The 23,647-nt window shown below is 35.7% G+C and overlaps 3 protein-coding genes across 5 annotated transcripts in view; all 3 read right to left on the bottom strand.

Moving 5' to 3' along the window:
• Positions 1 to 23,647, bottom strand: part of etfbkmt (electron transfer flavoprotein subunit beta lysine methyltransferase) — a 325,550-nt gene that overhangs the window by 61,358 nt on the left and 240,545 nt on the right. The gene's annotated exons all lie outside the window — the stretch shown is intronic.
• Positions 454 to 4,421, bottom strand: rpp25a (ribonuclease P/MRP subunit p25, a). Its single transcript, XM_079603789.1, has 4 exons — positions 4,388 to 4,421; positions 4,104 to 4,262; positions 2,236 to 2,270; positions 454 to 1,957 (listed from the first exon to the last, which is right to left on the bottom strand). Exons 3-4 carry the CDS (start codon positions 2,244 to 2,246, stop codon positions 1,285 to 1,287), a joined length of 684 nt encoding a protein of 227 aa, XP_079459915.1. The 5' UTR covers positions 2,247 to 2,270; positions 4,104 to 4,262; positions 4,388 to 4,421; the 3' UTR covers positions 454 to 1,284.
• parp6b (poly (ADP-ribose) polymerase family, member 6b) lies at positions 8,421 to 18,163 on the bottom strand. 3 transcript variants are annotated; one of them, XM_079603786.1, is made up of 23 exons: positions 17,894 to 18,163; positions 17,271 to 17,447; positions 16,961 to 17,038; positions 15,599 to 15,693; positions 15,131 to 15,191; positions 14,781 to 14,871; positions 14,637 to 14,703; positions 14,394 to 14,543; positions 13,906 to 14,044; positions 13,649 to 13,780; positions 13,390 to 13,485; positions 13,207 to 13,299; positions 12,312 to 12,437; positions 12,140 to 12,205; positions 11,891 to 11,958; positions 11,770 to 11,818; positions 11,567 to 11,679; positions 11,385 to 11,457; positions 11,213 to 11,282; positions 10,122 to 10,201; positions 9,820 to 9,883; positions 9,624 to 9,708; positions 8,421 to 9,174 (listed from the first exon to the last, which is right to left on the bottom strand). In XM_079603786.1, the coding sequence occupies exons 2-23, from the start codon at positions 17,313 to 17,315 to the stop codon at positions 9,078 to 9,080; spliced, it is 1,938 nt and encodes a 645-aa protein (XP_079459912.1). In that variant the 5' UTR covers positions 17,316 to 17,447; positions 17,894 to 18,163; the 3' UTR covers positions 8,421 to 9,077. The 3 variants fall into 3 exon arrangements, with proteins under 3 accessions (XP_079459912.1, XP_079459913.1, XP_079459914.1); XM_079603787.1 differs by having other exon boundaries at positions 14,781 to 14,796; positions 17,894 to 18,161; XM_079603788.1 differs by having other exon boundaries at positions 14,848 to 14,871; positions 17,894 to 18,147.

Below are 23,647 nucleotides of genomic sequence, written 5' to 3'. Positions count from 1 at the left end.
TGAATAATGCATAATTCATTCTAAACTGAAGATCATGGTAACCCACTAGTAATTAATGACTCAAGTATTACCAAATCTTTCAGAAAGAATGACTAATTATTTAGATCAGTATTCTAAAGTGAAGATTTTGGATAGTAATTCCTTGACGGATTTGGAAACCCGTGAGTCATCAATATCCATGATCTTCACTTTATGGATACAATTTGTGATTCCCAGTGTTGGGGAAGTATACTTTCAAAAGTAATACATTAAAACATTGCGTTGCTCCCTAAAAAAGTAATCTGTTACGTTATGGTTTCTCACCTGTGCTGGGCTTGCTTGTTTGTTTAAAACAAAAATTATTATTTTATTTTTTTTGTGGCAAATATTAAGTCACTTTTGCTTATTAGTATGGTTGAATTGGATCATAGAAGGTCAGCAGCAAACACATAATAAAGTGAGATTAGTTTATTTGTATTAACATATTTATTGCAGGTTTATGTAGGCTAATATTCTGAGTTTGAATTTCACTGTTTTTATTCATTTTGAGGAATACTGAATGTATTTGTTCAAGTGAGATGAGTAAATGCATGCTCATATTTAGAACTACAATAACCATCATGTTCACACACAGCGCCTCAGCACTTACCTATGATTTCTCTCAACATGTGTACAGGAGAGCTGTCAGTTTATAAATGGGAAAACAAAGTAACCTTACACTGTCTTCAGTCATTACTAGTGAGTTATCATGCTTTTCACTTTAGAATATTGTTCCAAATAATCAGTAATTCCTTCTGAAGGATTTGATAATTCTCAAGTCATTACTTGTGGGTTATCACCCTCACTTTCAAATGAATGATACTTTATGCATTATTCACATTAATTATGAACCTATAGTTCTGGGACGTATAGTGATTAGCTATAGAATACCATATTCAACTGAGCACTATTACTTACTTACTAATTAATAAATCAGAGTTTCTTGTTTTAAGGTGTTAATATTGCGTTAATCATTTGTTATAGTTATTAATTAATGATGGAACAGTATTCCAAAGTGTTACCAGATGAATACAAATATGAATAACATCGAGCAGCCAAGATGAAAGTGAATGAGAAAGAGAACTAGCCGACAATAAATGATATGGTTTTATATTTTGGATGTAATTTAAACACAGTAACACATGGTAATACTAACAAAATCACTTCATGCATTTTATCATTCAAATTACACATTCATATTTATTGCATCCTATGGCCAAGTTGTGCAGTTATAAGCATATAGCAAGTTATACACAAAATATACTTTTATATTAACATTTTTGAACTGGTTCCAAAGCTGTCCTGTTCCAGAGCAGCTCTTTTAAGACTGGGAAGATCATGAGAACAGGGACTCGGTGGTCTTTTTTCTGGCTTTCTATTCCCGTGCGGCTCATCCGCCCATTTGCTTTCCTCCGAGAGAGTCTCGACTGGAGGCTGATATCCCGGCTCCTGCTGGTCCAGCGGTTCTTTGGACAGAAGAATACAAATGGAAGGAAGCGTTCTGTGTATGGTCATCTGAACCGGGCCGCTCTCCTGGCTCTCCCACACCTCAGTCACTGTCCTGTACTGGAGCTTTGACACCTGGTGTAAGCCCCGCAATTTCCGTTTCATAATCTCCGCGCAGGTGATGGTTTTGGTCACAGCCCGTCCCGTCCCACTGAACAGAACCTGCGACGTTGGAGCCGCGTCCCCGTCGCCTTGAAACCGAGACATGGCAAAACCCAAAAGGTTCCTGATCTTGCTTCCTTCCTTCACACGCATTTCCAGCACCTCAGACGCCAGTCCCGGGATTGGACATGGGATTGGTTCTCCAGTGGAGCAGACCTTCCTGAATCCTTCTTGCATTGGTTTGTTAGGAGATCCAGTCAAGTTTGTGGGATTCAGTTTAGAGGGTTGGATAGATGCGGTACATGCAGATTGTGTGTTATCATGAAGGTCTCTGCCCGGCATAAACATATTTATAGGTTATTTATATGTTCTTGGGGCTGCAAAATGTAGTACCACTTGATAATATTTCCCAGAACTGACTCCTAGCACTATTCTATTCCAACATAAAGGAAACCAAATGATATTAAATGCTAATGTTCTGTTATTCCCAAAGCTCTGAACTGAATGACAAGGCAGTTGACAAGAAGAAAAGAAAAAAATCTGTTCTGTAAATCGAGCAAATTCATCAAAGCTGAAAGTGCTGAGTATCAGCAATTTCTCAGTCACTACCTTTGAAGCATGTTTCAGTCTCCGTTAGAGGGGATCTGTAACCAAACAAGGGGAAAACATGATGAATTCAGAGGCAAAACCACATTTTTAATTCATCTAGCTCATTTTGGGCATGATGTAATTTTTATTCAAACTTTAAAACATTGCATCACAGTTTTCAGCTTGTAGTTTATGGGCGATACCATGTACAGTATAAACAAATGTATTCAAAATTACACAATCAAATAATAATTTGAAAAGATAAAATAAAATTGCAAATAATAATTCTAAAATAAAAACACATTATATATGACAAACATAATATATGAGACCAAATCTGCTAAGTGGTAATAATGGAACGACAGTTTAAAAAAGTGATTTTCCACTATTATTTGCAACAGGATCTGCAGGAAAATATTTTTGTTATCAGAGACAATAGAAACAACTGTGCATCAAAACCACTCGTTTTCTGGACTTGATTTTCAAAAGTCAACGAATTTGCGATAGCTGAATGTAACACTTTAGACAAGCCAAACATGTCAGTCACTGAGTTGCATGTAATTTAAGCTTTACAAAATCAACTTTATTTCATAAAACGAGTAATGAACTACACAAAAAGCTCCAGTACATTTTAGAATTACCCAAAAATCAAACATAGTTCAACCCTTATGCACGTTATCACGTCCGTCAAAAACTTAGGCTGGCTGTTGGAATATTGGAAACTAAAACCATCGACATAAACACGCTCATGGGAATGGGCTGAATACTTGCTGGCTAATAAATTAATAATTATTACCGTAGGATTCATAATTTTTAAAAAAATCACATAATTTGAATATCACGACATCGAAGTCTGTCAAAAAATAACATGCACAAGACATGCAGAAGTCCAGCAAGTACACACACTTTCTGGAAAACTCACACTACCGGATGTTTTGAGTGTGTCATTGCTTTCTAAAAAGAGGAAGAAAATGGCGACCTGAGTGACATCAACATTCGGGCTGCATCCGAAATATCATACTTCTCTACTATATAGTAGGTGAAAAACAGTATGTGACAAAAGATGTATGTTTGAATTCACAGAACTCATAAAAGAGTAGAATAAAGTACCCGGATGACCTTCTTCTTCTGGCAAGATTCTGTAGTGTGCATACAATGGACACTTTAATATCCCATGAGGCAACGGGAGATTATTTGTGAATGACAGTGAATCGACGTAACTGTCGCTGGTAGGTCACATGATAATGACAACATGGTGAATGTAGTATGTCCATATTACAGTCATACTACACACATATAGAACATACTTTTAAAATTCAAAATAACCTACTCAAGAGAGTATGTGATTTCGGACCCAGCCGCTGTCTTTCAGAGACGGTAACGTATGTAATGCATAACACACACGAGTATAAGATTGAATGATCAGGGAAGTGAGTGAAATCCAAAATCCGAAATCCAATTGAAAAATCCAATTGTAGTTTGATCACTATCCTCTCAGTTGTTTAAAAGATTAAGGCAATAATCAAAATTGTATTATTTGTTAAAAACAAATGTTGTTTAATTTTCCAATAAAAGATGATACATTTTGGAATTTAATTTGTTACATTAAATTACCCATTAGCAGATTTTGACTCATATAAGAAATAAAAAGAAATAATAATAAAGGCATTTGTATTTAGATATACAATTATATGCATTGAAAATAAAATGTGTATATAATAAAAATTTAATTGAATAAATCAAATAATAATATAAAAGTCAAGTGTATTTTAACACGCAATTACACACAAACACAATAATTTAATAAAATAGAAAATGTAAAAAGTTTATGGAACCAGAACAAATTAACGTTGAATTGATTTTGAGGAATCGTCTAGTGATGCATTTACCTTTCTGCTCTTAGAAACTCTCATAAACGTCCACTGTCAGGTGAAGTTCTGCATCTGGCACCGCGGTTCACCCTTGACGCCTGGTCATAACCGGAGACCTTTCGCATATTTACTCTTAAGTGGTGACTGCCACACTCCAGAATGTACTGAAGACCCAATCTGAGAGGTTGAGAGGGACATAGAGAGGGAGGAGGAAAAGAGCAAAAGATCTCTTAAAGGAACAGTAACTGTGTCTGGCAAGTGCTCCGTGCAGAATTGAAAATTTCATCCTGGCAAATGCTTACCCGCCGTTTAAAATCCTCAGTGTTAATGAAGTCCTGTCAATCAGCGCGTGTCTGTGGCTGATTAACATGCGTGACTGATTAAGACTGAGAGTTTAAAAACACATCCTCCCATGCATGACGCCACAATCCAGCCAGTAAACAATTATCTATATAAGCACAGTTGACTTATGCCAGGAATCTGCTTTTAAAAGTGGCTTTGGGCCAACTACTTAAATTATGAAATTATGTTTGTATATAAAAAAAACCCCGAATGCTAAATTGATACAGCAACAACAAACTGCCATTTACCGAGTGAAGATTTACGGTGAACCGAAGGTGGCTGTTTCCTCAGTTCTATTCCTGCATGTATTCCCACTGTGGCTGCTGAACGCTCCCAAAGTGTTAGAGCCCCGAGGCTGTGATTTCAATCAGAGAAGAGGGCCACGCGGTTCTGCTTGACAAAATACACAGTCTGTATCCTGAAGGGGAGCATCCAACATTCTAGAGACTGGGTCGACAGAAGGCAAGGCAAGCTTTCTGTTCAACGAGACGAAGCGTGGAAAGAGTAAAAAGCACAATTATACACTGTAATATGTACAGTAAAATATATTTAGTATGCTGGTAGATTAATGGAGGGTCTTAAAGTTTATCATAAGTTGCTTTTCCTGTAACTGTGGTCAGTACTAACATAGACAAGGTACAAAAACAAAACACCAACACTAAAATAATGCAGTAAAAATGTATGTAAAATACAACATTAAACACTCCATTGTCAACAAAAATAATAAGAAATATAACTATAAAGGATTCGAACCAAATGTTGAGTGATGTGTTTCTCCAAAATTATAAAAATATAATTTCAAAAGTATTGTGCTATAATGGTAAATATATACTGTATTTTTAAAATATAATATATATTTTCATATGAAATAAAAAAAAAATTCTTGAAAGAAACTGTTTTGACAATATTACACAGAAAAATTACTTTCTTTATTAATAATTTAATATTTATTACATTATTGAAATATTGTTTAACTTTAAAATGCAATACAACATTAAATAGTACAATTTACACAATAATAGCAATAATAATAAGAGAAATACCCTTTAAAAAATCTATATAAATGTGATGGTTGATGTAGGGATGTTTTTCTCCCTTTAAGTTAAAAAAATATATATAAGGCGATTCATAATTTAAAAATATCTAAAAAATATATTTTACTTTAAAAGTATATATATTGTATTTTAAAATATAACACAATTTCATATAACATTATTTATACGGTTTACTTGTAAGAAACTGTTTTATCAATATTCCATAGCAAAATTACTGCAAAATGTTATTATTAATAACTTAATATGTATTGAATTATTAAACATGTTACTAAATAATATATAATTTATCATTTAGACGTAAATATAATGTTTTAAAAGATGCTAAAATAAACTAAATTATTTTAAATTAAATGATGAATTACGTATTATTATTTATACTTTTTTATATACTGTATAATGTTTTTGTTTTATAATTTTATTTCATTTGTGTGTATTTTTTTTATTTCATTTATATGTTTATCTTGCATATTTGGTAGAGATTTTGACTGTAGCATTTTTACATTGTTTCCTACCAAAATGAATGCTATTTTACAGTGTAAACATTCTCTAATCTGAAGAGTGGACAGATTTCAGTGAGTGTCTTTAAAGATGCTATAGGACCAGTTACAGATATGCTGGTGGTAAAACTGGGCCTTTCAAGTGCACTGCCAACCAGACGGTCTTATTTTAGTAAGCTCCCAGAACAGATAAAAGCGAACATGTTGACAATTACTGTTTCAATTACTTTATCAATCTCCATAGACGACACACACTCACAGCCGTTATCTGCCCGACAACAGAAACCAAGCCGCAGGGCCTCTCTGGCGGATTTCTTTGGAAGTCTTACTAATTTAATTAAAGGGAAATTAGGTCTCAAAGAGGAGCACTGCAGATTGCAACACCCACAGGGAAATGAAGTCAGAATGAAGTTTGTTTAATGGTGTGAGGCGACTGAGTGGGGCTTCAGTGAGAACTTTGGTTAAAGAGGCAATCTCTCTTACAAAGGAATGAGAGGAATATTAAAGATTCGCTTTTTACTTCACGTCCGCTGGTGTGGAAGGAGAAATTGGGCGCACGTCAAGAGCGTTTCAAAAACAAACTGTAACAGCAAGTTCCTCTGTAGCGAGAAATATGCAAGGTTGAAAACTGCCCGGGTAATTTTCTCGCTGATGAAAAATTGGAAAAGGGCTCCTTCATGCCTCACTTCCATTCTGGAACGGTTCTCCCTTACGGCTCAGTCCAAGTGCTTTTTGAACACTTTTTGCTGAGGGTGTCAGAACTACCCGAGCTGGATTGTATCGAGGTGTGTTCAGCCGTGATCTGCACTTGTACAACATTTGCGCGGGTCAAAGCATTCAAATGCGTCCCGAGAAAGATAATAACCACACTCAGTGAAAGGTAGAGTGTAAAAGAAAGGGGAATCGAAGGACTAACAGAATAAAACGTGGATCATTTAAACTAACATCGGGATGTCTCAGTGATGTCTGCACTGGGGGGAAATTTTTTGTTTCAACTTAAAAAAAGCAAGTGTTCATGCTCCCTTAGAAATTGTACGTTTAGTCAACTCAAATATCCAAATTGTCACTTAGACAATACAACTTCACATTTCAAGTCGACTAAACTTAAAATGTTAAGGAAGCACGAACACTTAATTTTAAGTGGAAACAACATTTATTTTACAGTGTATTTTAATGAAAGATGTGCTAAACATCTATCCATTTTGCACAGGTCCTGTCGACTAAAAGAAAACTTTAGAGTAAATGATAAAGAAAAATCATGTGCACATTATCATACAAAGCAGTTTTCGGAAGTCAAAACATAATTTAGCCTATAAAGAAGAGGCAATTTAGTCAAAGTGGATACCATAATTAGAAAAACAAGCCTTTTTCAATTTTGTTGTTTTAAAATAAGAAGAGAGAACAATTGTGTTTTATATAGGCATCTTCAAAACAGAGAGATTGTATTGGACCTCCAGTTTAAAATGACCATTTTTAAGCCTGGCCTATAACATTTTTGTATAGGACCTTAATGTAACTTATTTACAACGTAAAATACATACTTAGTTAATATAATAACAATAAAAAATGTTTTTAATGGCTTCATAATTGCACATTATCATTTTGCTAAATGCATTTTAATATGGGATTAAGCAGAACTTTAGCAGTAACATTGTATTATTATGAAAATGTTGTATCCTGTTTTATTATAATAAATAACACATAAATACAATTCAATTAAATATAATACATAATATTAAGTAAATCATTCTAACACAAAACACACACACACAATATTCTAGTAAAATTATGTAGGCTAAATAAAAATGTAATATGATGTAAAAAGGGAGGGTATGGGGTCTCGGAGCAGATGCGGGGCTCATGTGGATGTAGTGCACTGTTATGAATTATTATGTGTTTATCTGCTTCAGAGGAGAACAGACCCGCTGGCTAAACCGAGAAGTCAAAATGTCCTTTGGGACTCTGGCGCGATGCAACACACTATTAATTTTTTTTAGGGGTCGTGACAGACAGATAAGAGTATGACAACAGACCTAGCCTATTTATTTCTAACATTATGGGGATTTTTCATCGACATCTATTGTTTTTACAAAGTTATATTTATAGACTGTACACCAACAGTTTGTAGAAACGTTATGGCAGGTTTAGACATTATTCAGTCCGTTTATAAACCGTTTTTATTGAGGGAAATTGAGAGGTCTTAAGAGGGACAGTTCACCCAAAATGAAATTTATATCATGATTTAGCCTATATACTCACCAAACCTGTACGAGTTTCTTTGTTATGCTGAACACAAAAGAAGATATTTTGAAGAATGTTGGTTTGTAGTCGTTGATGTATTGAAATTGAGCAGACATTCAAAAATGGGCCGTTTGAAAGCACGACCCTCATATTAGTTTAGCGTCGTCTCGTCTTACATTGGACACCGACAAAAATCATACCTTTTTCGTCTGTAATGTGTCAGTGTGTAGTTTATTGTCATTCTTCTCCGCTCAAAGCTCTCTGAAGAGTGAATGAGAACACGATGCCTTCATAGTGCACAGCACCAAACTTGTTTTCATTTCATGTAAGAGGTTTAAGATCCATATAACAAGTGGCATCACGACATTCTCATGAAAATAAACTCAATCAACTGACGGATATGCTGCATTTCACTAGTAAACATACATTAAACATGACCTATAATCTCTAGTGGTAGATGTAAATAGATGTAAACACTTTAAAATGGCAGGTTTATAGAATTAGAAGCCTTTCCTATTTCATTTCCAAGTTATTCTCTTTAGGCAATAGAGACCCCCAGTGGGCAAAATGGGATTTTTTTTTTCAACTGCTGTAAATTTAACACTAATTAACAGCACTTCTCATGATGTAGAAAAATGTAAAGCAAACATGACATAAATAGAGACTAAATTAAAAACCAAGAAAATGTTTTATCAAAAAAGTTACAAAAAGGGTTTCCGTTCTTTCCATATAAAGACAAACTTGACTGGAGGTTAGTGTCACCAAAAACACATAGTTTGAGGTAATTCTTTCCCATATTCAGTTGATATGTTCCCTTGTAAAGTTTCTCAAAGCGTCACAGTGGTGAAACGGGTCAGTCAGCTCGATTGTCCTCCAATCACCCGCAATATCTCTTTCTGTATCCGGACGTCCTGTGTGTTTATGTTAGCATCTCCTACCTGACCGTCCTCGTACCTGAGGAATGACAGACAAAGAACATGCTAAAGCGTAGAACCAGCAAACAAAAATGTTTTATGATTGTTTTGTTAATGTTCACATAAATATTTAAAAATGTCACATTTGAACGTTAAAAATATCCACATATTTAAATGTTTTAAAAACGATTTTCCCAGATTTTCTTCTTCTTTCTTCACTTTTACCATTTATGGGATTGTTACTTTTTAATGTTCTCTGAACTTCCTTAAACAAGTAGTACAATTTTTGAAATGTGCAACTAAACGTTTCAGGTAAAAACGTTCCATGAATGTTCTATAAATTATGTTTTTTGTGCTAACGGTTTGAGAACTTTAATAAGACCCGATAACTTTGAACAAATGTTTTATTAAAGGCGGCATGAAATCAAAATGGACCATTTTGTTTAATCATAAAAGTTAACCTCCCCTGTTAGCTGGGAAGATACTCACACAAAAAAGAACCGTGTGCAGACGTGATCAGAAATCGGGCAAACCCAAATATTTCCATGTTTCTGTAGATCCTTGGATGTTATTACTGTTGAAAAAAAATTAATAAGGCACTTTTAAAATGTTTACTATTAGTAAAAAATCTCTACAATGATTTGAATGACATAATTTGTATTTCCAGGTATTATTAACATCATACCCTCACACAGAGCAACGCAGTTCAGATTCCGACTCTGAAGAAACCTTGAATGTACGGGTCGACACTGCAAAAGAAAAAAGACATATTTAACAATGACACATACAATACAAGAAAGTAAGAAGTGTCTTTCTTGTAGCTGATAAACTATCGATGTGAGTGCAATCCCAAAAGGGAACCAATAACACTTATATGACTCTGCTTATATTGTTTTCAATCAGGTTGGACTCACCAAGTACGATTAACTACAGATTGCACCTGTAATACATCCGTATCAGTCCAATCTCCACAGATAGAGTTAATACCTTTAAGACAGTGTTGACCCGGTTGTAGTGCTGTACTAATTCCTCTTTAGTAGGCATGTGGTGCTGTCCTTTTCCCATTCCTGCACACAAATACAGCACCATTCATTTACACAGTAAAACATTCAAAGTTATTTCAAATACTTCAGAAAAGTTTCCTTAAAAACATAATCTGGCAGAGGTATTGATGGTAATTGGATATAAATCATAGTACATAATGATTATCATATTCAAATATTAAGGTATTACTTTCTCTGACCCTTAAAAAAAGAAAGAAAAAATAATACTTTTTGTGATCTCATAATCTGACTAATTTCTACAGAAAATACAAATAATTTATATTTATTGTGATTAATCTCATAATCCGACCAGTTTCTTTAGAAAATACAAATAATTTATATCTATTGTGATTAATCTCATAATATGACCAGTTCCTATATAAAATACAAATAATTTACATTTATTGTGATTAATCTAATAATCTGACCAATTTCTACAGAAAATACAAATAATTTACATTTATTGTGATTCATCTCATAATCTGACCAATTCTATAGAAAATACAAATAATTTATACTTATTGTGATTAATCTCATAATCTGACCAGTTTCTACAGAAAATACAAATCATTTATATTTATTGTGATTCATCTCATAATCTGACCAATTCTATAGTAGAAAATACAAATAATTTACATTTATTGTGATTCATTGCATAAACTGACCAGTTTCTATAGAAAAAAAAAATATTAGTATAAATAATTTATATTTATGGTAATTAATCTGACCAATAATATCTGACCAGTTTTTAGAAAATGATAAATCGAAATTGTTAAATTATTGCATTAAACATATTTAATTAATATCTTAGGTTAACACAATAACCTTGAAAAACCTAAAATACATTTCAATATGTTTTTCTCAAATTTTCTGTGGACCCCCTTGCAGCCCTGAAAAGTTCCTGGACCCTAGTTTGAAAACCCCCGAAGACCTAACTGTTATCATAGTCCCTGTCCCAAATTGTCAAAATATGTCCAAAACGATTAACTTTTCGATGCATATTTAAAAAAAAAATATTGCATCAAAGACTCCTACCTGAGTATCCAAATGAGATGCTAGAGATGGGGCTGAGGTAGATGCCCTTCCCATAGGCCGCCCCATGCAGCTTGTGTCAAAGAGAACAGGAAGAAATATTGGCCAAGGCCCAATATGCTAAGTAGGAAATCTGTGGTAGGGTAACACAATACATTAGGGGTAACCGTGGTACCTGCAGTTTCGTGTAGGAGGCATTAACAAGTCCATTTCGTAGAATGGAGTGCCAGTTTTCAATATGAGAACCACTGAAGACAGAGAACCAGGGATTAGTCACAAAAGTCAAGATTTTCATGTTGCTCCAGGATGGTTTATGTTAGTGATCATGCTATGATCTCATGCTAAACTGAAGCTCACTGAAAAGCGAACGCGCTGCCGTGGAGTTTTCGGGCGGTGCGAAAGCGGGCCTCTTTGGCGGGAGGACTGCTGAGGAGCAGGAACTGATGGGAGGTGTGCATGAACTTCAGTTGCTGGAAGCACAAACACGGAGGAGTGAGACAGAGGAAATAAAGGTTTAGTCACACTGTTTTTTGAGAGGAAATGTGATCAGACGTCCTTACCCTGCTGGAGGGCAGCTTGACAAAGTGAGACCTGTTGCTGGATATAATCCTGAGAAGAAAAAGAAGATTAAGGGTCATTACGATGACAGGAAAATGTCTGAGGAAGCACAGCTTCACTCACCACTGCAGCAGAGGATGTGCAAGCGGGTCCATTTTGTCCATCTGTTTCTTTATTTCAACATAAGGGCCCTGTAAAATATTAGTTTAGAGTCACAGTCTTAGCGCCACCAACTGGCAGCAGGAGGTGTGTCACAACAACAGGCTTTGAAATTGTCCTCTTATATTGACCAGAATTGCTTCAAACTGTCAAGACACGGATAATGTAAAATTGCGTATCTCAAATAGTGTTGGCATTTTACAAATTACTCACTTGTGTTATTTCTCGGATTGACGTGATGCTGTCTAATGCTCTTTGCAGCCGCTCGTAACTTCTTTTCTATAAGCGGAAAATGAACGAAGAAAGTCACACAGTCATTCTAAACAGGAAATTCCAGAATTGTAAAATTCGAAATTCGAAACGTTTTGTTTGGTAAAGAAGCTACCTTCGGATTGAAGGCCAGAGACTTGGGGTCGTGAGGGTCAACGACCGAGGGGTAAGGGTCAAAGATGATGCTTTTACGGGCAGATTCAAGTGCAGCACGACACATTGCCACCAGCAGGTCCACTACCTGTGTAAAACAGTAATATTGTGAAATATTATTAGAATTTAAAATAACTATTTTCTATTTACTGGTAAATATACACAAAATGTAATTCATTCCTGTGATCAAAGCTGAATTTTCAGCATCATTACTCCAGTCTTCAGTGGCACATGATCCTTCAGAAATCATTCTAATATGCTGATTTGGTACTCAGTTATTAATATTTGCTTAATATTTTTGTGGTGACCTTGATACTTGATAGAAAATTCAAAAGAACAACATTTATTTGAAATAGAAATCTTTTGTAACATTATAAATATCTTTACTGTCACCTTTGATAAATGTAATGAATCCTTGCTGAATACAACTATTAATTTCTTATTTTAAAAAATAATAAAGCACCACAAGCACCAAATCAGCATATTAGAATGATTTATGAATGATCATGTGACACTAAAGACTGGAGTAATGATGCTGAAAATTCAGCTTTGACATAAAATGAATAAATAACATTTTAAAATCTATTCAAATAGAAAATAGTTATTTTAAACTGTAATAATATTTGACATCAATACAATAATATTTGTATCACTTTTTTCCTGTATTTTGATCAAATAAATGCAGCCTTGGTGAGCATAAGAGAGACTTCTCTCAACAACATAAAAAAAAACGTAATTATACCAAACTTTTGACCGGTAGTGTATATACATTTTATATAAAACCATCTTATATAACAACAATAGAAGTCTATGGTATGGTAATGGCTTGATTTAGCAAAGTGAAGTGTGTGTGATACCTCAGCTCCTGTGGCTACATCTTCCGCGGCTCCTGACATAACGCCCAGAGTGCTGAAGGAGAACACGCACAGTTCTCTCGTACAAACAGCAGGCTGAACGACACAATGAGAAAATAGATTGTGATTATAGTGGTATGGACGTACCGGTGTATTTCAATGGAGGTTTCCAAGTACGTGATGTACCTTGAGCATGGAGCCGTTCTGAAAGACATGCTGTTCGTCACAGACCACGCAATAATCGTTCAGAGTTGGGATCCTTTGTTCCGAGTACTTCATAACCTAGAGGACAAAAAAGGATAAGTTGGATAATCAGGTTAAATTGTTGTATGAATAAAACGGCAAGAAAGAATACAAGAAATAAGATCAAGTGCAAGTCATTATGCAAATCTTAGAAGTGTTTTACATTTAAACGTTGAATGCATTGAATAATGTTGAGGTATACCTGCACGAGGAAGCCGTACTCCAGGGTCGGGATGCTCTTGCAGTGCATGAGCGCTTGTGAGGAGAAGAAGAGTTGAATGAGCTGCCTGGTGGTGATGTGCACTGTGGATCTTGAGCCTGGGACGGCCACAGTCTGTTAAAAGAGGAGGATGGTTTTAACATTGATAATATTAAGAAATGTTTCTTGATTTCTGAAGGACATGTGTGATATCATGATATATAGATTGCATTATTATATGTAGGCATGTTTAAACGCACTTGTCCAATTGGGTTGGGGGTGTGCAGATCTCCTTTGGTGCAGGACATGGAGCGACTCATCAAGCGGGTCACTCTCAACTCTTGTCCTGCTGGCCTTGCTTTCCCGCCAGGCCCCTGAATTAGAGGAACACTGGAGCACCTGGGGGGAAAACAGCCGTTAACATGTAACACTGTTAATATTACTATTAGGCACATATTTTTTACTCTCTAGATCAGTGGTTCTCAACTTTTTTTACTCCAAGGTCCCCCTTATTCTCCAAATCAATACTGCAAGCGGTTTTATGAATATGCAAATTAGCCCCGCCTCCATTCACTCACACCAGCTCAGAGGTCCACTCGTTGTCGATCACAGGTTGACGTGATTGGTTACAAGGTAGCTTGTGAATTCTTTTTTTAAACATTATCTCGCGGTTCCCCTTGGATGATCACTGAGGCTAGTGGGCCGCTTGTGGTTGAGAACCACTGCTCTACATTGGATCTTATCTTACTTGGTTATTGGTGAGAAGATGCTGAGTCCAGCTCTGAACTTCTTGATGGTTCCTCCAGCCTTAAACCAGCTGTGTCTCTTCCTCTGTTGTGCGTTCAGGAACTCGTTGCTGAGATGTTTCCATTGATTAGATACAAAAGTGCTGAGAATTCTGGGAGAAGACATCAATATTTGTTGGTGTAATCATTACGGAGGCATATGCAGGATGTCAGTTTGGACAAAATAGAATAGAAACACAGCTCACCTTTTAAGCTGCACCCCAAGGCAGAAACCATCTTTACAAGTTGGCTGGAACACCTCCACGGTGGGTTCTTAAAGAGGTGGAGATGCTGTCAGCGGATTTAAGTTGAGTCACTTCCTGTCTTTCGTAACTAAAATAGTTACTCACCTGGTCCATCCAGATACTGGGAGAGGGAGAAACGAAGGCGTAAAATGATTGGCTCAGTTCTACTGACCTTCCATGCTGACGCCACCTCCTCCTGCAGAATGCAAACATTATTTTAGTAGCTTTTAGATACTTTAGATTTTTTATATTTTATTTTATTTAACGTTTATTTTATTTTAAGTAACAAAAGTCCTTTTTATGGTTTCAGTTTTATTTAAAGTTAACTATAATAGCCCCAAGTACGAGATGTGAACTTTTTCCTACGTGATGGTGCATTTCTGCCCTTTTTCAAATGGCTCATTTGGAATATGTTAAATATGGAAATTATTAAAGTAAATTCCAAAAGCTCTTACATCCAGGAAGCTGACATTAATGTGCAGGTCAATGTCCACATCGTCAATGGTCTCATACTCCCTGAGATAAAGAGAACAGGTAAAAACTCCAGTTACATTGATGGTGAACATTTTGTGGACATAGGCTTCCCAACCAAGCACTGTAAAAAAACTGTGGCTGCAATTAGTTATAACAACTTAAAATTTGTTGAGATAACTTAAATATCCAACTTAACTAAACTAAACTAAAGTTAACTAAACTTAATATTTTAAGTCGGACTAGCATGAACACATACTTTTTATAGTTGAAACACATTATTTCTTATTTTAATGTTGAATTTTAAGTTGTGATAAATAAAATAATCATGAACAATGACCTCAAACACAGTAGAAATCACATGATCCTCATATTCAAGCTTACTTGATTTCATTTTTTTCCCATGTTAGCATTTCATGGGACTTGCTGAAGCTTCGTGGGTCAAAATGTACCTGACAAAAACGGCACTTTCAGAATAGATGTCCTTCACTGCACCAACATCGATGTCCAGCTGCGGGTGTCGACTCAGGTCAGTGGGATAATGACCCTGCATGGAAACTTGCGTTAGCATAAGAGTACATACATCTACAATGTACTACGATACATTTCATGTCTATTGATGATAATAAATATAAGTAATAAATAGAAAAAGTTTTATTTAACGACAATAACCCTGTACTGAACGAAAAACGTCCTGCAACTAAAGGAACACGATTTATAGATTATCATGACAGATTGTGCTAATCAATGACTAGAAGATAACTACACTAAGCTACATAAATTCAACCATTCAGAAATGTCCTGTTGCTTCCACATGTTGTCACTTCTTCTTGAGTATCTCCATTTTTGTCTTGCTCCAGTTTGAACTAAAAGGCTAAAAGTTTAGAAATGTTCAGTGCATGTCTGTGTGAGGAAAAAGGACAGGAGCTCTTGAAGCTCCGGCCCCTCTCCCGGGAGCAGCAGCTCATTTGCATTTAAAGGGACAGACACAAAAACAGTGCGTTTTTACCCACCCTCAAAAAGTGACAATTTTAATATGCTAGATTAAAATACATGTGGGGTATTATGAGCTAAAACTTCACATACACACTCTGGGGATATCAAAGACTTATTTACATATTGTGAAAAGGGCATTATACCACCCCTTTAAGGCATATTTATGGTGAAAAAGAAGTTTCTGTCCTTAGTGACTGTGCTGCGGATATCACATGAATGAAAAAATACGAACCTTTAATATGACCCTTTTTACACGTTACTTGAAGTGTAGCACTTAATCAGAGTGTGTACAGCTAGATCTGACATGGAAACCATTCTTTCATTTGTAATATCAAAATGATTTTTAATTATTTAGCTTGCAGTTATGTTACATTGATGCTGAACTAAAACCAATGGTCATTTTACTGTTTTAGGAGCTCAACCAAGTTAAAATAATGTCCCGAACGATACATTCATTTGTTATTCATTAAGAGAGGACAAGATACCCTTCGTTTTGCCAAGTAATCTGAACCAGGTTCAGGTAATCTGAAAAACTGGAGCCATCTGCTGCTCCTCATACTAGGGATCCGCCTTTAAACCCACACTAATCCCCTAAAAACCCCACAATGCACTTTGGTAACCCCTATGCACTCTACATTCAGCCACTGGCCCACTGACGTATGTAGATGAGCAAAATGAACAAATTATAGATAAAATACATGTAGATAGATCTATAAAATACATGAATAAATAAACAAAACTAGCTTTGTTTACTAATTTAGCTAATTAGCTTCCGGTTTAGCATGAGTTCCAAATAGATTGTTTGGTAATATGCTAACCTGGGCGCCGTAGATGAAATCCTCACCATCGCTGTCACCATCCGAGTCCTCGTCGCTCCAGAATTGCTCACCGATGCTCTGAAAAAGTTATTCACAGATAATTTCCCCTGTAAAGCACTAATTCATTACCCATCCCCCATTCATTAGACACTGAATAGCCCTTATCAGTCAGTCAGTAATCTAGTGAGTGTGAGTGTGTCAGTGGGGCAGCCTACATCTTAGATCATCCGCTTGGTCTGGTTACTGTCAGTAAAGGCATCTTATTTACGTACAGTGCCATAGATAATGATTGGCATGTTTGATTTCCTACCATGCTGTTCATAGATGCTGCTCTAGTGAGTTTCCTCTGCCACATTCATCCATTCCAGCTAAGTGTGGTTTGGCTAGGCTGGGATTTGTCTGGGAAGCCAACGCAGGTTGAACAAAGCCGACTGAAGGGCTGCGATTATTTATTGGGGTCCATTAGCAAAGTCATCTCCGTGGCAGTCTGACAACACATTTCAATAGTGGTAATTCATTAAACATCCATTTCGAGTTAATTTGTGGCACCACATATTGACTTTGTGTGTGGTGCACATTACAAAACACTTAAAATGTGATTGCATATTTTATATTATTTTATATGGAGGATTACATTTATTGATTTATTTTATAATATATAGCCCTATCGAATACGGTATTTTTAAATAAATTATAATAAATAATGTGGACACTGTATAAGTCCGTTGTTTCTGTTCTTTACACACGTCATTTGTCTTTGTTAATTATCCTGTACACCTGTTGGATGTTCTGATGTTTTCTTTAAACAATAAATGAATGAACAAAAATATGAATGAATACAACGTAATATGAGCACAAGAATCCATAAAATATTAAACTAGCTATATTACATTTGCAGTAGTTCTGCACTGTAAAATAAAATTCCAGTCTTACCTCTTGAAGACAAGGCAGATGCTTTAAACGAGGTTTGTATGGCATAACCTTAACAACATCCCAAAATGGCGTGTGTATAAAGTGAGTTGGCTGACACAAAGAGTTTTAATTAGAAATAGGGTACCCCGGCCCTATTGTCTAGCGTTACTGTCTCTCATCTAACGTTAGCTCCTCTCATGGCTTGCTTTTCTCGTTGTCTCCGCTGTCTGCTTTCTCCCTGACAACACACGACAGCTCGGGCATGCTCAGTGTGTACCGTCCAGGTCATGAGACCGGCAGCTGACAGCCAGTGTGTAGTAGCAGGAGAGGAGGAGAGGGGAGGGGGCGAGCTGAAAAGACATGCCTGGTAGATCATGGAACAGAAGATCAAATGCAACCCCCTGCGTGCCCATGACCTGATATTTTCATCTCGTCTTAATGCATGCTGTGTTATACACACACGTGTGAGTGTGTGTCATTCAACAAAGGGCAGATCTGTTACTGTTCTGTTGTTTTCTATTCTATATTCTATTCTGTTTTGTTCTATTCTATATTATTCTATTCAGTTTTTATGGCGTGTTAAGTTCTATGCTATTCTTTATGGAGAGTTAAATTCCACATTTTTTGATGTGTTGAGTTCTATTCTATTGTTTTTTATTGTATTTCACTCTATTATTTTTCTTATAAATTCATTTCTGTTTTGTTATTTTGTGGTGTGTTGAGTTTTATTGTATTGTGTTAAGTTTAATTCTATCCTATCATATTCTATTGAGTGTTGTTCTAATCTGTGCTTGTGTGTTGAGTTCTATTGTGTTGACTTGTGTCCTACTCTATGTGCTGTTCTCTTCTGGTCTTTTGTCGTATCTCTGTTCTATTTAATTTTTTTTCTGTTCTGTTCTTGAGTTGAGTTCTATTATGTGTTCTTTCCTAATTAGTTATTTTATGGTGTGGTAAATTCTGTTCTATAATGTTTTATTATTCAGTTCATTTGTGTGTTAAGTTGCGTGCTATTGTGTGCTATTCTATTCTATTGTGTTGTTTTATTATATTCTATTATTTTGTAGTTAAATTTAATTCTCTGTTCTGCTATTTTTATGGTATGTTGGGTTCTATTCTATTGTTTTTATTATATTCTGTTCTTTTATTGAGTGATAAATTCTATTCTGTTGTGTTCTAGTCTATTGTGTTGAGTTTCATTCAATGCTATTCTTTGTGCTCCATTTTGTGCTCTTTTATATTTTGTTCTATTGTTTTTTTTTTATTCTATTCTGTTTTATGGTTTATTAAGTTATATTCTATTGTGTTCTATTCTTTAAGTAGACAGTTTTCATTACATTCCAAAATATTGAGAAACACAAGAACTCACGAAGGGATAAACGCTAACCACATAAATAATAAACGAGAACCACCAAAGGACTAAAATAAACAGGGAGCATAAATACAAGGCGAAGATAATGAGAGACAGGTGCCACTCAAAGTTACCATAGAAACAAACAAGGATGTAATCAGTAATCAAGGAAACCGAAACTATACAAAGAGGAGAAACAGGAACTAATGGGGGAAAAACAGAATATGAAAGAAAGTTATATTTTATTCAATTCAATTATATTCTGTTGTTTTATGTTCTATTCTATTCTATGGTTGCTGTATTTGGATCTGTTGAGTTGTGTTCAATTCTATTTGTTCTATTATGTTGTGTTTTGTTTATTGTTCAATTGTATTCTATTCTTTATGGCATATTACTGGGCATTGGTATTACACTTAAAATGAATTGGTATAAAAACCAGTACATGGACAAGTGATACATTTTACAGCAATAATGTTTGGAATATTATGAATTATAAAATACTATACAATATTTAGATGAATCGTCCTGGAGGGCCTCAGCCCTCAACAAATCATACCTTCCTGTTCCAGGTATGTTAAGCTGCTCAACAAAGTCATTTTCATAATTTATCATTTTAACAAGAACTTGAGTGGATAAAAATAGGTTACTTTGTGACAGTGCCTCATCATTTAGTCATTACGGCGGGTTGGGAACAACACAGGAGATCTGAAAGAGATGGATGGCGGTGGAGACACGCGAGAGAGATGGAGACAGGCCCGTATAACTGTACAGAGCAAACAGTGCAAAAGAGATCATGACACACAAACACTTAGCCTGTCAACAGCCCGACCCATCCAATTTGTATCATGTTCACATTACACTAGGGGTGTTTTCCGTTGACATACATCTGTAGCTACAATCATTGCTTTGCGATAAAAAAGAAGAAAAATATTTTACAGTTTATGTTTTATATTTTGTAACTATAGCCTACTATAGCTACATTTACAACATGCTAGTAACGTGGTTTGTGTGTTTTACCTATGATCTCAGACACAACATCCTGGCCTTAATCTGTAATCCTCGTCTCAGACACCTGGTGATGTTGGTGCTAAAGCAGGTACTGCATAAATAACATGAACAACTCATAGTCCCTGTGGACACTACAGACGCACCAAAAAGTATTCAGATACTTTTAAGTCACAATTAAAATGTTAAAGGGGCTATATGTAAGATTTTTCATGTTTTACTGGCTTTTTTATTGTCAATGTGTGAACAGTTTGAAATGAAACTTAAACAACGACTTCCCTGACTTCCTAGGTTGCCTACATACTGGGAACTATATTCTCAGAAGGCGAAGCACTGCTACTTGGGCGGAGTGATTAGCGCAACACTCTGAGCGAACTCTCTGCTTCTCAGGTGCTGCGAGCAAATCACTCGGCAGAAGTAGCAGTGCTTCGCCTTCTGAGAATATAGTTCCCAGTATGTATATATACGGTTAGAAGATGGCTGTGTCTCATGTGACCTTGTTATTTGTACACGCTGTGACTATACAAATCACAACATGTAAATAGGAAAATGTTGGCGTTATTTTGTCACTTATTGGGAGCAGTATGCTAGCTGGAGCCATTTACCTGCAGTCTTTGTGCTAAGCTAGCATAGAGATGAAAAGGGTATATATGGACTTATCTAACTCTGGGGGATACGACGAATAAGCTAAAGTCCCAAAAAGTCGGTGTGTTCCTATAAGTGTGGCTTATACTTGTATTAGCCAATGTACTGTATGTGAATGTTCTGGTTGTATCTGTTGTATCTGTACTTCTTCCTGAGTAGGGAATGTATTATCAGTATGCTTTGGTAGTTTGTCCTAATGATAGTTAGCTCAGGCCCTCTTCAACCTTGGAGAAACTGCGATTCCCTAGTACTTTTGTGTGTGCGTTGGATGTTCTGTGCAAGTAAGAGCTATGGGAGACTTCGGCATGAAGTCTCCCATCTAGGAATAGTAAATCTAGGAATCATGCGACAACCATCTTGGCTAATAGCGACATACTCTCCTATCTATCCATGTGTGGAAAGTTGCTTAGACTATATGTGTTCTTAGTCGATCAGAAACTGTAACCTGAAGCAAGGACGTAGCCTAGACCTTGGTGAAGGGTATAATTGCTGTGATCTTTGTAACTGTAAGCGAGGCGGCCTACGAACTCCTGTGTGAGTCCTGAAGCTGACATTGCTAATGAAACTGCAAACTATTTCAAACATCTGTTCCACAAGAGCAGTGCTGACTGCTGTAGATGTAGTGTAAGTATGGGTGTGCCTTGAGTGCAGGTTGTTTAAATATGACCTTAAAGAGACACTTTCAGACACTAGTTGTCCATGGAGTTAAGCCTGATGGTTTATATATTGTCCACTAGAGGGAGGTATGTTCAGACTCATTTGGTCTCTAATCAAAAGTATATAAAAGAAAAGAAAAATCAGATTACACATTTGGCTACAGAATGTTCTCAAAGAAAACAAATCTTTCTGACAATTAATATATTTTAATATTTTAGAAAATATTTATTTTGTATATTGCCGCATTAATACCCCTCTCTTTCCAATGAATTTGACACAGTTATGTTAATAATGATAATTAACAATAATTAATTATTGACTCAATTGAATTTAAAGGTACACTATGTAACTTTTCGGTTAAATATAAACACTTAATAGGCTTACCGTACTGAATCAGGTAAGACAAAAACACGTTTTGGAAGAAGGATTGATGATGTGTTGACTCATTTAAATGTTGTCAATTTTGAACAAAAAATGTTACATGGTGTAAGTTTAATTGATATTTACAATTTTAAAAATATACATCAATAAGTAATATTCATGTAGATGCTAAATGTCTTCTAATACAGCGCAAAATCACATTACCAGTGATTGTTAAGTCCATATGAAACTGCGAACCTATAATTTAGACCAATGTGCAAACCCATGTAAAGAAATGCCATACCTATAGGTGTCCGTTCCTTATATGCATTTTTGGAGCTTAGTTGATGGGACCACCCAAAGATTTTCGAATGCCAATGGTAAAGGGTTTCCTTGAGAGTGAGACAAGGAGAACATGTTGTACCAGTGAACAGAATTGGGCTGTGCATGATTGCTAAAATGTTTGGTTGCCTTGAAACAGTAATTTTGGCTTTAAAGTTGATTTGTTGTATTCCAGTTCTGATATTAGTTGATGTCATGCATACTGTAAACAAAACAAATATTCACATTTAGAATTTAGTACTACAATATCTCTCACATGCATCCGTCTGTGCTTGCAGTTATCGCCTTCTTTAGGAGTGAATTAAAGTTGGCATGAAATGGAAGGTGCAATAGTGTTTTTTTTTTCCTATTGTGATGTATATCTGAGTGAAACGTATTTTCGAACAATAAAAAATGTAGGGGCGGACTTTATTTTGTCCATTGGGAATTGATTGGATAGTTGTGGTTTGCTATTGGTCGATCTCATGTGAGTGACAGGTTGCCCCGCCCTCACGCCAGTAAACACATCATCAGAGAAGAGAAGAGAAGAGATGACTCTGAAACAAGAAGGGGGAAGTGATTTTGATTAAAGATGAGGACACATGAATAAATAATGATGTGGACGGATAAATAATTTATAATAAATCATACAAAATAAGAATTGTCAATTTTGATTTAATGGTGGCTTTAAAATAGGTAGAATTAGTTACACCTGAACTAATTTTAGACAGGAAGCTATGGATTTTTAAAGGTCACTCACAGGCCTACTGTTACCATCTATCCATCAACTTGAAGGGTAAGTATGTGTAGTGAATTTAATGACAGAGTAATTATGACAATGTAGACAATATTTGGATATAATATGCAAAACTTCAGATGATCTGACCTTTCCTGATCTGTGGAAATGGCATACAGAGTGGGCATCGAATCAAATGAGCAAACCTTTCTATCATGGGCATCAAAGTTTCAGCTGTAGGCCTTGAGCTATTATTAGTACTCCAGATGCCAGTAATGGCTGGTATTTATGAAATGACATGAAGGAGTGGTGAGGGTGTTGGGGGACAGTCATGTCCACTGTTCTTTTCATTGAGTGAAACAGGATCATACAATACTTTGAACAGCAATACAAAATCAAAATGGCGTGCAAAATTAAAATCTTACAAGATGGAAATTTGAATTCATGCGATAATGTGTTTTTTGTTCGTTAAATTCCTAAATGAAAACATCACACTTACTTCTTCAGATGACGGTCTCAAGTTCATTCAAACTTGCAGGTGGCGTCTAATTAACTACATTCGCTCAAGACGAAACAACACCGTTCTAATACATAACACAAGTATATAAATATAATCAATATATCGTATTAATATTATTAATGTAATCAGATGCGATACATTGAAAATACCGAACTATAATATCCATCCGATCCTGTCGGAAGA

The sequence above is a fragment of the Phoxinus phoxinus genome (genome assembly GCF_949152265.1).
Source record: "Phoxinus phoxinus genome assembly, chromosome: 25".
Classification (NCBI taxonomy): domain Eukaryota; kingdom Metazoa; phylum Chordata; class Actinopteri; order Cypriniformes; family Leuciscidae; genus Phoxinus; species Phoxinus phoxinus.
The sequence above is the reverse complement of the archived record's forward strand: the minus strand, read 5'-3'. Positions and strand labels throughout refer to the sequence as shown.

Coding starts and splice junctions, on each gene's coding strand:
- parp6b (XM_079603786.1), bottom strand. CDS start 17,315: ATGTGGCAGAGGAAACTCACTAGAGCAGCATCTATGAACAGCATG. Junction 11,680..11,769: donor TCAAGCTGCCCTCCAGCAGG/GTAAGGACGTCT, acceptor TTGTGCTTCCAG/CAACTGAAGTTCATGCACAC. Junction 9,175..9,623: donor TGCACACGGTTCTTTTTTGT/GTGAGTATCTTC, acceptor GTCATTCCTCAG/GTACGAGGACGGTCAGGTAG.